This window comes from Ovis canadensis, chromosome 22 (assembly GCF_042477335.2).
Source record: "Ovis canadensis isolate MfBH-ARS-UI-01 breed Bighorn chromosome 22, ARS-UI_OviCan_v2, whole genome shotgun sequence".
Lineage (NCBI taxonomy): Eukaryota > Metazoa > Chordata > Mammalia > Artiodactyla > Bovidae > Ovis > Ovis canadensis.
Window position 1 is genome coordinate 24,515,220 of NC_091266.1, and position 14,010 is coordinate 24,529,229.

General features: G+C 34.5%; 1 protein-coding gene across 2 annotated transcripts in view; it reads left to right on the forward strand.

The window, feature by feature from the left end:
* The window catches only part of MINPP1 (multiple inositol-polyphosphate phosphatase 1), a 34,690-nt gene that overhangs the window by 2,920 nt on the left and 17,760 nt on the right, over positions 1-14,010 (forward strand). The window contains exons 2-4 of one of the 2 annotated variants that reach the window (XM_069567922.1): positions 2,498-2,695; positions 6,545-6,642; positions 11,125-11,258. In XM_069567922.1, coding sequence (XP_069424023.1) covers positions 2,498-2,695; positions 6,545-6,642; positions 11,125-11,258 — 430 coding nt within the window. The remainder of the gene's footprint in view (positions 1-2,497; positions 2,696-6,544; positions 6,643-11,124; positions 11,259-14,010) is intronic. The other variant, XM_069567923.1, reaches the window with a different exon arrangement.

A 14,010-nucleotide genomic window follows, 5' to 3' on the forward strand; every position in this document is an offset into this window, starting at 1 on the left:
AGGCTTTACCTCTGATAGTATTTGGATTTTGTTTTATTTTTTTCATTAACAACTTTTTCAGATATAAGTTCTAGACCTACAATCTATTTTAGGAAGCAGCTCTCAGATTTTCTTTACCGCTCTGCTTTTTTCTATTTTGTTGCATGTACTGTAGAGTTACTCTCTTTGTAGCTGTGGTCCGTCGTCATAGCACAGTACTTTACTGATTTATTCCATTACTTATGCTTTTGCAAAGTTTGGGAGATCATCTAGCATTGCTCTTATTTCACAGGTCATGGTGCTGAGCCCAAGAGTATCCCTTGCCTGATTGTCCTTTCTTAGTTTAAGGACTAAGAGTCAGGCCCAGAATCCAGGCCTTATGTTTTCTCTGGAATGATGCTTTTTTCCTTAGAAAGTGTTTTAATAGTCATAGACAACAACAATAATAATAACAAACACTTAACGCTTGCTGTGTGCCAGGCATGCCTCACACTTATTTCACATAATCTTTACAACAGCTCTCTGAAGTTGATGGCATTTTTGCCCATCTTAACAGGTGAGGAGGTTGACACATAGAAACAATAATTTTTCTAATTTCAGACAACTAGGTAGGGACCCAGGGAAAATGATTTAGAACTTATCTTTTTAACCGTTGCACTATATCTACAACTTCCATTTGTCCTATAACTTAAGGATAAGAATGAAAACATGACATTTTTTGTGCCAGAAAGATGAAGAAGTGTTAATACTTCTTGATCAGCTTTAAGGTAAAAGTTGAGGTGAGGCATCGTTTAGCTTTAAAAAGCCCAAGTGAAAAATAAATTAGAAGTAGACTGGTTTCTCATTTCTCAAATAGCATCCTCTCTTTAGCTGTTCAGCCATCTCCAAGAGGTTCTTCCGTTGACACTGTCATGTTACTGCTCTGTGGGTAACTTATTTTGCTGACTGGTGTTTAGTCACTTGTTGAATTGTGCTTTTGAATTAAATAGCTAGACTTTTCCCCATTAATACGGGTGAAAATTTCCCACAATTTTTTAAAATTAGCTGAATGTTGGTATACGCTAGTGTACACCAGAAAGGAACTGCTGGACCTTCTGGGATGAATGGATTTTTGCCCTTAAATGGCATTGTGAGCATTAGCTTTTGCCAGCCCTGGGTCAGAATAGTTCAGGGTAAGCTGCCCCTCACCATTTTCAGTCTCAGAGATTAAACCTTTTGCTTAGCTGCATTATTATTATCTACAGACAATTGTTTTGCCTGTTTTGTACATCTGGGCTTTGGAGGGAAGCCACTGAATTGGATTTTGTATTCTTACAGAAACAGAACAATGCTTTTGTTCCTGTTTAAAGAACAGCAGTTATTAGATAATAGCAGGGGTGAATTATCCAGATCCACTTAGGAAATTTTAAGGCCACAGGAAAAGATGATAAAGATGACTTATTTTCTTAGTCAAGATGTTTCTTAAGAACTGTAATCCAATTGCCAATTCAGTGGGCTTAATTATTTATTTCAGGATTTGGAATGAATACGTACACATACATAGAGATATTTTCACAGACACATCCAAAACAAAATGGTATAACAAGACATAATTTTCTCATTTTAATTACAGAAACAGTGTTATGTACTTAGTGTTTTTGTCATAGTAAATTTTTGCAGAAATGATGACTGAAAATCTGTGTATTTTAAATATGACTGAGAAAATTTAAAAGGCACCCCAATAGTTGGAGCATGATTATGAATGCTTTTCTAGCGTGTATTTGTTCCCTAATTGGGTAAATAATGTAACATAAAATTATAAATGGAAAGTTATGTAGGAGCTCCAGTTAGAAAATAAACCAAATCAGAAACATCTAGCACAATGAAATATATAATACCTGAAACTTTAATATATCTTGTGTTGTTGTCAATACTTTTTGTCCAGAGCAGTCTTTTTGCAAAGTAACACAGATTTGAGAAAGTTAATTGAGAAAATAAAATACTCTTTATTTAGACTTTGGATTAAAGTAGTAAAACAGAGTCTATCTTGAATTCTCTCTCACCTTGTTATTAGAAGCTTTGCTAATTCTTTGTTTAATTTCTCAAATTTTCTATGCCTGATAGAAACAGGACCTATGTAATACATTTTTGTACTTCTTATGACATTCATGTCAAACCATTTTTTATTTTTTTAAGAAAACATTCATTTCAGTCTATTTCATAGTGTAGTATTGCTCTAACATTTTATTTTACCTTTGATGTTCTCTGTTTCATTAGTCCTTTTTAGCGTCTTTTTTTCATCCTCTTATGAATTAACAATCTTTACAAGCGGGAAATGGTTTGCTCCATGTCTTTCATAAGCAGTGTGTTTACTTATTTCAGATATGTTGAGGTGTGAATAGGTTTTTAGTGTTCCTTTTTATACTTGAAACAAAATTTTCAATAATTTGTAATTGTCATTCCTATCAATGGATGTGTGTGTGTGTGTGTGTGTGTGTATGTACACACATGTATACACACTATTTTTTCCTCCTTTCAGATATGGAGTGTGGACCTCCAAGAATTAATGATAAATTAATGAGGTTCTTTGATCATTGTGAGAAGTTTTTAACTCAAGTGGAAAGGAATGCTACTGCTCTTTATCATGTAGAAGCCTTCAAAACTGGACCAGAAATGCAGAACATTTTAAAAAAAGTTGCAGATATTTTGCAAGTGCCAGTCAACAACTTAAATGCAGGTAATGTGCCTGTTATGTTGCATTTGAACTCTGAAATAATTTAAGTGATTTTTAAATTGTAAATATGGAAAAATATGGAAGCATAAAGCTATTCCTTTTAAAGGACCACAATTGATTTTACATTGAGAAAATAATGTATTCTAGGTCAAGAAGATTCTATTTCTCATGCTTACTATTTTTAGGTTCAGATTTTGCTTTGAGTTTTATGTAAGTTAATACACAAAATTCTTGACATAGACTGGATTTTTTTTTTTTTGAGGGCAAAGTTATATGAAGCTTCAACCCCAAGCATTATTTACAAAACAGAAATTATCTTTTCTGAATTATCTCCTAAAATCACTGCAGATGGTGATTGCAGCCATGAAATTAAAAGACGCTTACACCTTGGAAGAAAAGTTATGACCAACCTAGATAGCATATTCAAAAGCAGAGACATTACTTTGCTGACTAAAGTCTGTCTAGTCAAGGCTGTGGTTTTTCCAGTGGTCATGTATGGATGTGAGAGTTGGACTGTGAAAAAAGCTGAGCTCCGAAGAATTGATGCTTTTGAACTGTGGTGCAAGGAGATCCAACCAGTCCGTTCTGAAGGAGATCAGCCCTGGGATTTCTTTGGAAGGAGAAAAAAATGCTGAAACTCCAGTACTTTGGCCACCTCATGCGAAGTGTTGACTCCCTGGAAAAGACTCTGATGCTGGGAGGGACTGGGGGCAGGAGGAGAAGGGGACGACAGAGGATGAGATGGCTGGATGGCATCACCGACTCAGTGGATGTGAGTCTGAGTGAACTCCAGGAGTTGGTGATGGACAGGGAAGCCTGGTGTGCTGCGATTCATGGGGTTGCAAAGAGTCGGACATGGCTGAGTGACTGAACTGAACTGAAAGTAATACATATGGAAAATCATATAAAAAATTCTTTAGCTTTTAAGTAGATGTTAATGTTTGAAAGGGATAACGTTTTAGAAAAGAAGTGTGATTTTTTATTTTCTCTTTGAGGCTTTTGTCCTAGAGATTTTGAGAAAGTGAATAGACATATCTGTCATAAGCTGTTGCAGTGGATTCATTGCAGCCTGGGTAAAAGGAAACACTATTAATAATTGTGCTGGGAGAGCAGGTGGAAAACCAGGATACATGCTCACCTAGCAATGAGAAATTAAGAATAATAACTAAAAAATTTCCCCTGTTTTCTAGGAATGTGTAATCCATACAGCAGATACTGACCAATCTGTATATAGAGTGTGATTTCTTTATAGTGTGAATAAATTTCCAAGGACTAGAAGTAGGAGATGTTGGGAACAAATTAAGTAGACTAGCATCTGTTGATCTGGTGTCTAAATGCTTTATGTGAGTGCATGCTCAGTCATGTCCGACTCTTTGTGACACCATGGACTGTAGCCTGCCAAGCTCCTCTGTCCATGGAATTCTCTGGGCAGGATTATTGGAGTGGGTTGCCATGCCCTCCTCCAGAGGGTTTTCCCAACCCAGAAATCAAACCCCAGTCTCCTGCAGTTCCTGCCTTGGCAGGCAGATTCTTTACCACTGCACCACCTGGAATGCCAAAGGATCAGAAAAGTGAAGATGCCTAGTAGCATTTAAAATTGAGTTTTTTTCTCTTTCTTCAACTGGCTATGCATTGGAGTCACTTGCAGAGTTTTAAAAATTACTTATTTGGGAAATCAAGTACATAGATAATAATAAATACAATGAGTATCTATATACCCACAACTTAGTTTGATCAGATTTTAAAATTAAGCTTCAGTTAGTTGCTTTAAATAAATTGAGGGTCCTTAGGCCCTCTCCAGGATTTCATTCCTTTCCTTTTCTCCCCGAAGGTAACTGTTGTTATGAATTGAGCATTTAAGTCATCCCATGTCGGTTTTTAATGTTTATATTTATGTACCTAAATGGGATATAATTTGCAGATTTTTAAACTTCTAGGAATGATGTCAATCTATGATATCAGTCTGAAATTTGAATTCAACTTTGTATTTTTGTATTTAATGCATGTAATTCTAGTTCTGCATTTACACTTATGTATAGAATTGCATTATATAACTACCAGTATCTAGCCATTATTCTGTTAGTGGACATTTAAGATTAAGGTTTTTTTTTTTTTTTAAACTGTTTCTAGTCTCTGAATTGACAAGGATTTTTGTGTTTTGGACTTCTCTGGTGGGTCATTGGTAAAGAATCTGCCTGTCAATGTAGGAAACATGGGTTTGATCCCTGGGAAGGGAAGATCCCCTGGAGAAGGAAATGGCAACCTGCTCCAGTGTTCTTGCTTGGGGAATCCCATGGACAGAAGAACCTGGTGGGCTGTGGTCTGTGGGGTTACAGAAGAGTAAGACACAACTTAGCCACTGAAAACAACAACAAATTTGTGTTTTGCTGATTGGGTGAGAGCAACTTTTTGGAGGCAGTATTAGCATAATGGTTAAAATTATGGGTTCTGGAATTGGACTGTTTGCATTTGATTCTTGACTGTGTTATATTTTTGAATAACTCTCTGATCTTTATACATCCCAAGTTCCTTAATAACTATGTCATGCTTTCTTTCTGTGTAAAACAGATATAGGAATTGTACCTGCCTCATGGGATTATTGGAAGGATTATATTAGATTTATTCATGCAAAGCATTAACACAGTACCTGGCACAGAGTAGCTGCTCAAAAATACGTTAGCTATTTAAATACCTTTTCTTTTTTTACATAGAAAGGTGAAGTTGAATGTATTTTTTGTAATTTATTCTTATTTAGAATGTAGCTGTGTAATTTTTTTTTAAATTGTGTTATTTCAAAAATATATATGATACATTTTTAGGTCAATACTAGTTAAAAGTTATTTACCCCATCATTAAGTTTTACTGGTCAGAGAGGCTGAAGCTAATACAGTCCAGATTCTTTGTATAGGAAATTACTTTTCTACTGAAGTTTTTCTTAGTTTTTAACTCTTTCAAATAGTGCAGCAGTGAACATCCTTATAGTCTGCTTCTTGCACTTGAGAGTTTATAAGATAAATATAGGTAGACTTATTGGATTAAGGAGCATGAATATTTTACATCTTGACATATACTACCAAATTGTTCTCTGAAAGTGTAGAAAAACTTACATCAGCAATATATGAGAATGCTCATTTCCCTTAATTCAGCCAATAGTGGATATTATTATTTTGATTAACAAAAAATGATACCTAGCTTTATTTTGTGTTTCGTTGGTTACTTGTAAGGTTGAACATCCTTTCATATGTTTATTAGTTATTTCATTCCTACTGTGAATTGCCTCTTTATAAACCTTGGCCATGTTCTGTTGGATTATTCTGTTTTTTCTCATTGAACATGGGTACCCTTTATGTGTTATAGATATATTGATTATATATTCTTTACTGTTGCTTAACAAAAGAATAAATGTTTTGCCTATTTTGTGTTGAGATCCAGGCAGCCTAGAATGAGTTACCCAAGATAATTAGTGGCTGAGTCAGGTCTCATAGTATGATTTTCCCTCCTTCTCTCCTTCTTGACCCTTTGTTTCACCTTCCTCCTAACTCCTCACTTACTCTACCCTTTTTCTTCTCTGTTTTTTTATATCCTTCTCTGTACTTTCTTCTTAATAGTTATAAAGTAAATTGTTGTGTAGTTTAAAGAACTGTTCAATAAATGTCCCTTGTTATTGCTAATTTTCAAGTTGGGGATTAAAACCTTTTATAACTTTATCTCCCCTCTTCCAACCCTCTAAAATTAACAGAATCAAACTATGTTTTATGTAGTAAGTCCTTGACACTCTATAGATATTCAGCCTTTGGAAAACTGCATAAAATAATAACCCACACATTTTACTCTTTTTTTTTTTTTTCTCAGATTTAATTCAGGTAGCTTTTTTCACCTGTTCCTTTGACCTGGCAATTAAAGGTGTTAAATCTCCTTGGTGTGATGTTTTTGACATAGATGATGCAAAGGTATGTATTACTTTTGGAGCTTCTTTGCCTTCTTTGCATGGTTTTCATTGTTATTTGAAGCAGCTTTTCAAAAAAGAGTAGGGAACATTAAGTGTCTTGGACTATCTCATAATTTTCTTAACAAAGATTAATTGTTCAGATAAGACCTGTCTGTTTGTAAATAGTTTGTGTTCATAAAACTCTGGGAAACATTCTTCATTGTGATTCGATTTCTAGATCCACCTGTTTAAAAACCTACTTAACCCATCAGCAAATTTTACTGCTGTAAAGGATTGTAGAGCTAATATAATCCAAATTCTTCTTTTTATAGGGTGAATGGATTTCCAAAGTTCAGAGAGGATGAATGGATTTCCAATACCTATTCTTTTATAAAATTTTCATAACATATTGAGTTCTGTGCTCTATCTGGTGATGGCAGTAATTCATCTACAGTTTCTGCCTGCCTAGTTGGTATTCCCTTTCTTTCCTCTTCATTCATATGGCTTCTTTGTAGAAGCCAAACTATTTTTGGAGCTGTTCCAGTGTATATCTGGAACCTATCTGGAAACCTATCTTTAGGCTTCTTCCCACATCTTTTTTTTTCTCATTTTGTACTCTCTCTTTTAAATGATTATTTTATTTTCTTAAGTCTTTAGAATTCATGATACTATATTTAATTATAGTTTTCATCTGCTCTGTAGAATTTCTAGGGTGAGGGTGCTTTTTTTCTGGCTGTTTTATCTGTGTAGCTGTCTTGTTTTTAATTTGTATGTTTGTATAGACACTAGCACTTTTTTAATTACTCATCTTTGCAATGAGTTCAGCTTTTACTTCTCAAGTGGCCAATAGGAATGAGCCTATTGGTTCAGAGATAAGTAGTGTTCCTTACAATTTAAGAGTTTTTCTCTGAGATTCTTTGCAGAACACTTCATGGAGAGATGGATGGTCAGTATGTTTCCTGTAATGGTGTTACAGACTGTCCAGGGAGGCTTCTGTTAGACATCATTGTTTCGAGCCAGGATTGCTGGATTTGCTTCCGCAAGTTACCATGTGCTTCAAGGATCTGTCTTCTGCTGGTTTTATCTGAGATGTTGTGTTTGATCTTTACTGCATTTGGCAGTCCGTCCTCATTTATGGTGGTGGCTCAGGGTACAGAGGATTTCTAATCTCTTTGAAAGGAGCATTTGCCTTTCTCTTTCTGATTCTTGTTTTTTAGAGTGATTTCTGAGAGAAGAGAGCAGATATATCTTTATATTTTCTAGTTAAGAGCACGTTCAGTTTTTCATTATAAAATATGTTTGGCATAGTCACCAGTAGTTATCCTTATCAAGTTAAGGAAATTTCTGTTTCTTGTCTACTAAAACTTTCTATTTGTTTATTGTTTTTAAAATTAAGGATGTGCTGAATTTCTGGCATCTAGGAAGATGATTATTTTTTCTTCTTTAATCTTCTAGCATAGTTAATTATATTAGTACATTTTCTAGTATTGAATTGTGCTTGTATTCCTTTTTTCTTATGATAGATTCTTTTATTGACTGATTTTTCTCCTACTTGATGTTATATTTCTTATTTCTTCATGTATTTCTAGTAATTATTTATTAGATAATGGACACTGTGAATGTTACAGTGTTGAATACCTGGATTTTGTCTTTTAAGTGTTGAATTTTGTTTTCTTCTGCAGTTAAGTTACTTGTGGATCAGTTTAATCCTCTTGAAGCTTCATTCTTCCTGAGTTTCATACTCTAGACCTGACCTTAAAAAAGTCCGACACAAGAATTTACTTATACACGTCTTTACTATTAAAATATGACCCTTTGACATCCAGATTTAAATTCTGGATCTCTTGGTGTCTGTGGAAACTCTTTATTTAAGCTGCTTGGAACGTGAATATCTCCTAGCCTTGTGCTAGCTCTGCAATTGATCAGCTTACAAATCCCATAACATTAGCAACATAATCAAGGGAATTCCCCCCGCCCCTCCCCACCTCCATGATTTTTGGAGTTCTTTTTCTGCGTAGCTTCTTCCTCTCTTCTCTAACCTGCTAATTCCAGTCACTTCAGACTTAGTAAACTCTGAATACCGACTCCTTGACTTAGCAAGTCTGCTGCATTCTGCCCGACATTCTTTTCCCTGTGTCAGTTTCAGAGTGCCTCTTCTTTTTCATTTCTGACACTATTTTTGTTTCATTTCTTGAAAAGGTTTGGCAAAACTTTAATTCTTTTTATTTTCACCGAACAAACTTTTACTTTGTCCTTTTGTTAACTTCTTTATTTAATTACCTCTTTAGCAACCCACTCCAGTATTCTTGCCTGGAGAATCCCATGGACAGAGGAGCCTTGTAGGCTAGAGTCCGTGGGATCGTAAAGAGTTGGACATGACTGAGCGATTTCACTTTGACTTTTAGTATTTGTTGAGCTTTGTTTTTAGTACATGGCACTGGCCTGTCCTTGCTCTTGCTTTTAAACTTACAGCTAGCACTTAATTTCTTTAGGGACTTTTCTGGGAAGAATGGCTCATAACAGCTATATAGTCTTCTCTTGTACCTCTTTTGGATTGCAACTTTTTATCCTCTACTTTTGGTGTTAGATCAAATGATACATGAATACAAGTTTTAACATTCAGATAAAGGCTACCTTAATCACTGACTCCAAGTTAAGAGCTCTCCACAGAAAATCTACCATTCTTGTCAGTTTGATGTGTACTTCTCAATCTTTTAACGTATATGTGTATTTTGGTAGTAAATAGTATTGTACTGTATGTATTCTACTTTTTTCCTTTAACAAATGTCTTTTACAAAAATACAGAAATTCACAAAAAATTGGCATTTATTGAACAGTGTCTGTGTGCTAAGGGCATTTTTGAGGACTTTGCACAGTTCTGAGGAGGTGCTGGAACTCTGAGCAGATAATGCAGTAAATCTCAACTAAATTATGGAATGTGTCCAAGATTTCAAAACTCAGAATGAAAGAGATCCAGCATTTTAAATAGATCTCTGAAAGGCATAAGGCTCCAAACATTGAAAATAACTGCATAAATTATAGCTTTTGATTACGTCTCAGGAAAATGAAAAAAGATTAATATATTCCACTACTAGTCCACACTTAAGATGTCAGCAGGACTGGTCTCCTCTGAGAGCTGTAAGAGAAGGATCTGTTCCAGGCCTTTCTCACTGGCTCTCATATGACCATCTTCTATACGTATCTGCGTCCCATCCTTCCCTCCATCTTGCTCTTCTCTCATTACCAACAATAGTTAAACAACATACACTGGGCTACATAAAAAAAGTCCAGTAGGGTAAGAATACTCTGGCCATGACAGGTTCAGAAATGCCTGATATTGCCCCATCACACTAAAATGGGCTTCCCAGGTGGCTCAGTGGTAAAAAATCCACCTGCCAGTGCAGGAGCTGCAGGAGACACAGGTTTGATCCCTAGGTAGAGAAGATCCCCTGAAAGACAAAATGGCATCTCCAGTATTCTTGCTGAGATAATCCCGTGGACAGAGGAGCTTGGTGGGCTACCGTCCCAGGGTCACAAAGAGTCGGACGTGACCGAGCAACTGAGCATGCTTGCACACTTTAACAGTAGTTAGTGGTCTGAGTTGCCTGTGGTGAGGCCAACAAGTATTTATTATTCTTAACCAGCTGTTCTCATTCAGCATTATGTCTTGGAGATCTTTCCACATCAGTTTATTTAGATCTATAAATAATCTTATAGTATCCATAGTATGTGTATCTTATAGTTTAATTATCTACCTCTTAATGAAGTTTAGGTATTTCCAGGATTTTTTTTTTCTTTTGGTTCCTATAAGCATTGCTATTCTAAGATATTCTTGTACATTGTCTCTCATGTTTCTCTGTGATTATTATAATAAATGGAATTAATAGGTCTTAGAGATGTGTGTCTTTTGCCAGTTTGTCCTTTAGAATGTTTTAATATATTAATACATTCCTTCTAATACCAATTTTCCATAATCTTGGTCTACTTTTATTGCTATTTTTATTACTGTTTTTGGTTACTTGAACCAAAGTAACTCTTTTTCTATCTGGTTTCTACCTTCCTAAAATTCTTTAAAATTCCTGACTCACTGTGAGCAACTTTCTGTGCTATAATGAATATTTTTCTATGTATGTTTTCTTTTTTCTGTATCTATCTTTGCTATCATCTTAATATAATTTTAGAAGAGAAGGGAGCACGTACCTGTCTTTATCCCACTCTTCTGAACTGTCAAGGATGCTGGGATTGTTGGCTGTGAATACCGCTGACTTGCTCTTGCATGTCAGTCTCTACATTCCCATTCAGGTTTGTGTCTCAGCATAAATCTCTGGGTCTCACCCTTAAATACTTGAAATGGTAAATAAAAACTTTGTAACTGCTAAGATTCTCCTGTGCTTTTGGTAGAATAGTGATTAAACAATGTAACCTTTTATGAGAGATCATTATTAAATCAGAAAATTTGTTATAGTAATAAAAATGTAATGATTTTTGAAATGTTTATTTTTAGGTTTTAGAATATTTAAATGATCTGAAACAATATTGGAAAAGAGGATATGGATATACTATTAACAGTCGATCCAGCTGTACCCTGTTTCAGGATATCTTTCAGCACTTGGACAAAGCAGTTAAACAGAAACAATGGTAAAAACTTTTAAAAACTTTTAAAAACAGGATTAAAGCCCAATTAAGCTTCTGGAAAATGTTTTATAATGGGTGATTCTTAAAAATAGATTTTGCTTTTATGTTTTTAGAAAATAATTATACTTACAAAAGAATTAGATGACCTATGTAAGTTATAAAGCATGTACACCCTCCATTCAACCCAAGAACTGGAACATTAGTAATAATTTGCATTTGTCTATTTATGTACTTCTCCGTGATTTCATTTTCCACTCTCCCCTGGCCCTATTTACTTCCTATCCCCTTTGCAGACTATTCCCCATTTGGTTCATATTATTCCATAGTCTCTGTAAAATTTTTTTTATTATGAATGTATCCATGCCCAAATGACACGCTTAGTTTTGCTTGGAGACATATGCTTACTGTGTTTTGGGATTGTTTCTTTCCCCCTCCAACATTACATTTATAATATTTATCATGTTGTTACATATACTATAGTTAATTTGTTTTTACTAGAGTACAGTATTCAGTAATGTTCATTATTCAGTAAATAAATACCATAGTTTATATCATCTTATCACTGAACGTTTGGGTAGTTTCTAATTTTTGCTATATTTTAAATAGTAAAATTGTACATGATTTCTGGTTTGAATTTTTCTAAGTTTTTATTTTAAATGAGAATTTCTCATCAAAAAGTCTCTTTAACATTCATACATCTCAAAGTTTAAAAATACTTTTCATAATTTGAACCTTTGATAGAATCTAAACTGTTTGACAAATGACTCCATGAAAGCTTTTATATTCACAGTTGGAAATGAAAATCTTTTAGTAAAAGATTGTGACAGAAAGACTGAAGATGGTACATTTGATTGAGTTTGTGGTATTAAGTTTTATATACATATAGATATAGAGAGAAATTGTGTGTGTGTGTGTGTGTGTGTGTGTGTGTGGATGACTTTAGTTTGTGAAATTTCCTTGGGTTAGATGGGAGTTAGGGAAGAAAACCAGGTTTAGTATACGTGGTTCCTAATTCATGATTTATGATGATGGTTCCACTTAAAAGTTTTTGACTTTATGATGGTGCAAAAATGATACACATTCAGTAGAAGCTGTACTTTTCCCAGGCTGGCTATCTGCAGTATGATGCTCTCTCATACTGCTGGGCGTCGGCAGTCTGCTGGAGCTCTCAGTCAGCTGCATCGCCATCAGTAACGCAGTCACAAGCAAAACACTGCCAATATTCTTAGAACCATTTTAGACCCATACAGCCATGCTGTATTTCACTTTCAGTACAGTGTTCAATGTGAAATATTCAGCACGTTATTATAAAGTAGGTGTTGTCTTAGGTAATTCTGCTCAACTGTAGGCTAATGTTAGCATTTTGAACACATTTAAAGTAGGGTAGATTTGAGCAAATTCCAGGAAATAGCAGGACAGGGAAGCCTGGGGTGCTGCGGTTCATGGGGTCACAAAGAGTCAGACATGACTGAGCAATTGAACAACAGCAAAAGGTTAAGCTATGATGTTTGGTAGATTTCTGACTGGATGTTTTCAGTTTAATGAAGTGTTTATTGAGATGTAACCCCACCATAAGTGGAGAAAGCTGTATTTAGTTTCTGCAACCAAACACTTTTTTGGCAGCAGAAACAAAATAGTCAAGGCAAGTTCCCTCTTTCAGATAGGTATTAATTTCTTTCCTACATGGTTTTATGAATGTTTTAAAACCCTTAAACTTTATGAAATGACTGTTTTTTCATTGTTTAATGTTTATCTCATTGATGAATGTGAGGTATGGCAAACTTAAAATTGTGTCTGAAAGATTCTTAAATAACTTCTGCAAAATTTGCTGTTAAAACTTGTTACCAGATTCAAAGCTTAAGTAAGAAATTTATTGTTGGTATTTTAAAAATGAGTGTTTCTGTACACTGAAAACTACAAAGCATTACAGAGAAAAATTAAAGATAACCCAAATAAATCCAGAGATATACTATCTTTATAGATGGGAAGATTCAGATTGATCATCTGTAGACTGACTGCAGTCCCTGTCGTAACTGCAGTGGATCTCTTTGTAGAAATTGAGAGGCTTATTCTAAAATCTATACAGAAATGCAGAGGATCTAGAAGAGCTAAAACAATTTTGAAAAAGCAAAAGGACTTAATAAATACCTGACTTTAAAACTTATTATAAAATTATAGCCATAAACAAATGGATCAATATAATCAAGTCAAGAAATACATTCTGATATATATATGGTCATTTTTTTGCACAGATGCCAAGGTAATGTATTGGTGTCCTTTCAACAAATGGTGCTGGAACAGTTGGATACCCATATGTTAAAAAAAATGACACTCAGACCCTTCCCCATACAATACAGAAAAATGGATTATAGAGTTGTATAAAATCTAGAATTAGAAAACTTCTAGAAGAAAATGTAGAATCAAGCAGCAAGGATATATTGTGCAGTGCAGGAAAACAGCCATTATTTTGCAATAATTTAGAGTATAATCTTTAAAAATATTGAATCACTGTTATACACTTGAAACTAGTATAGTTGTACTACAATTTTTAAAAAGAAACAAACAAAATGTAGGATCAATGACCTGGATTTAAAAGCTATAACTATGAAACTCTTAGAAGAAAACATAGTAGTAAGTCTTCACCGTCTTGGATTAGGCAGTGATTTCGTAGATACAGAAACAAATGCATAATCCATTTTAAAAAATTGAAATGAACTTCATCAAAATTAAAAATCTTTGTGCTTCAAAAAGCACT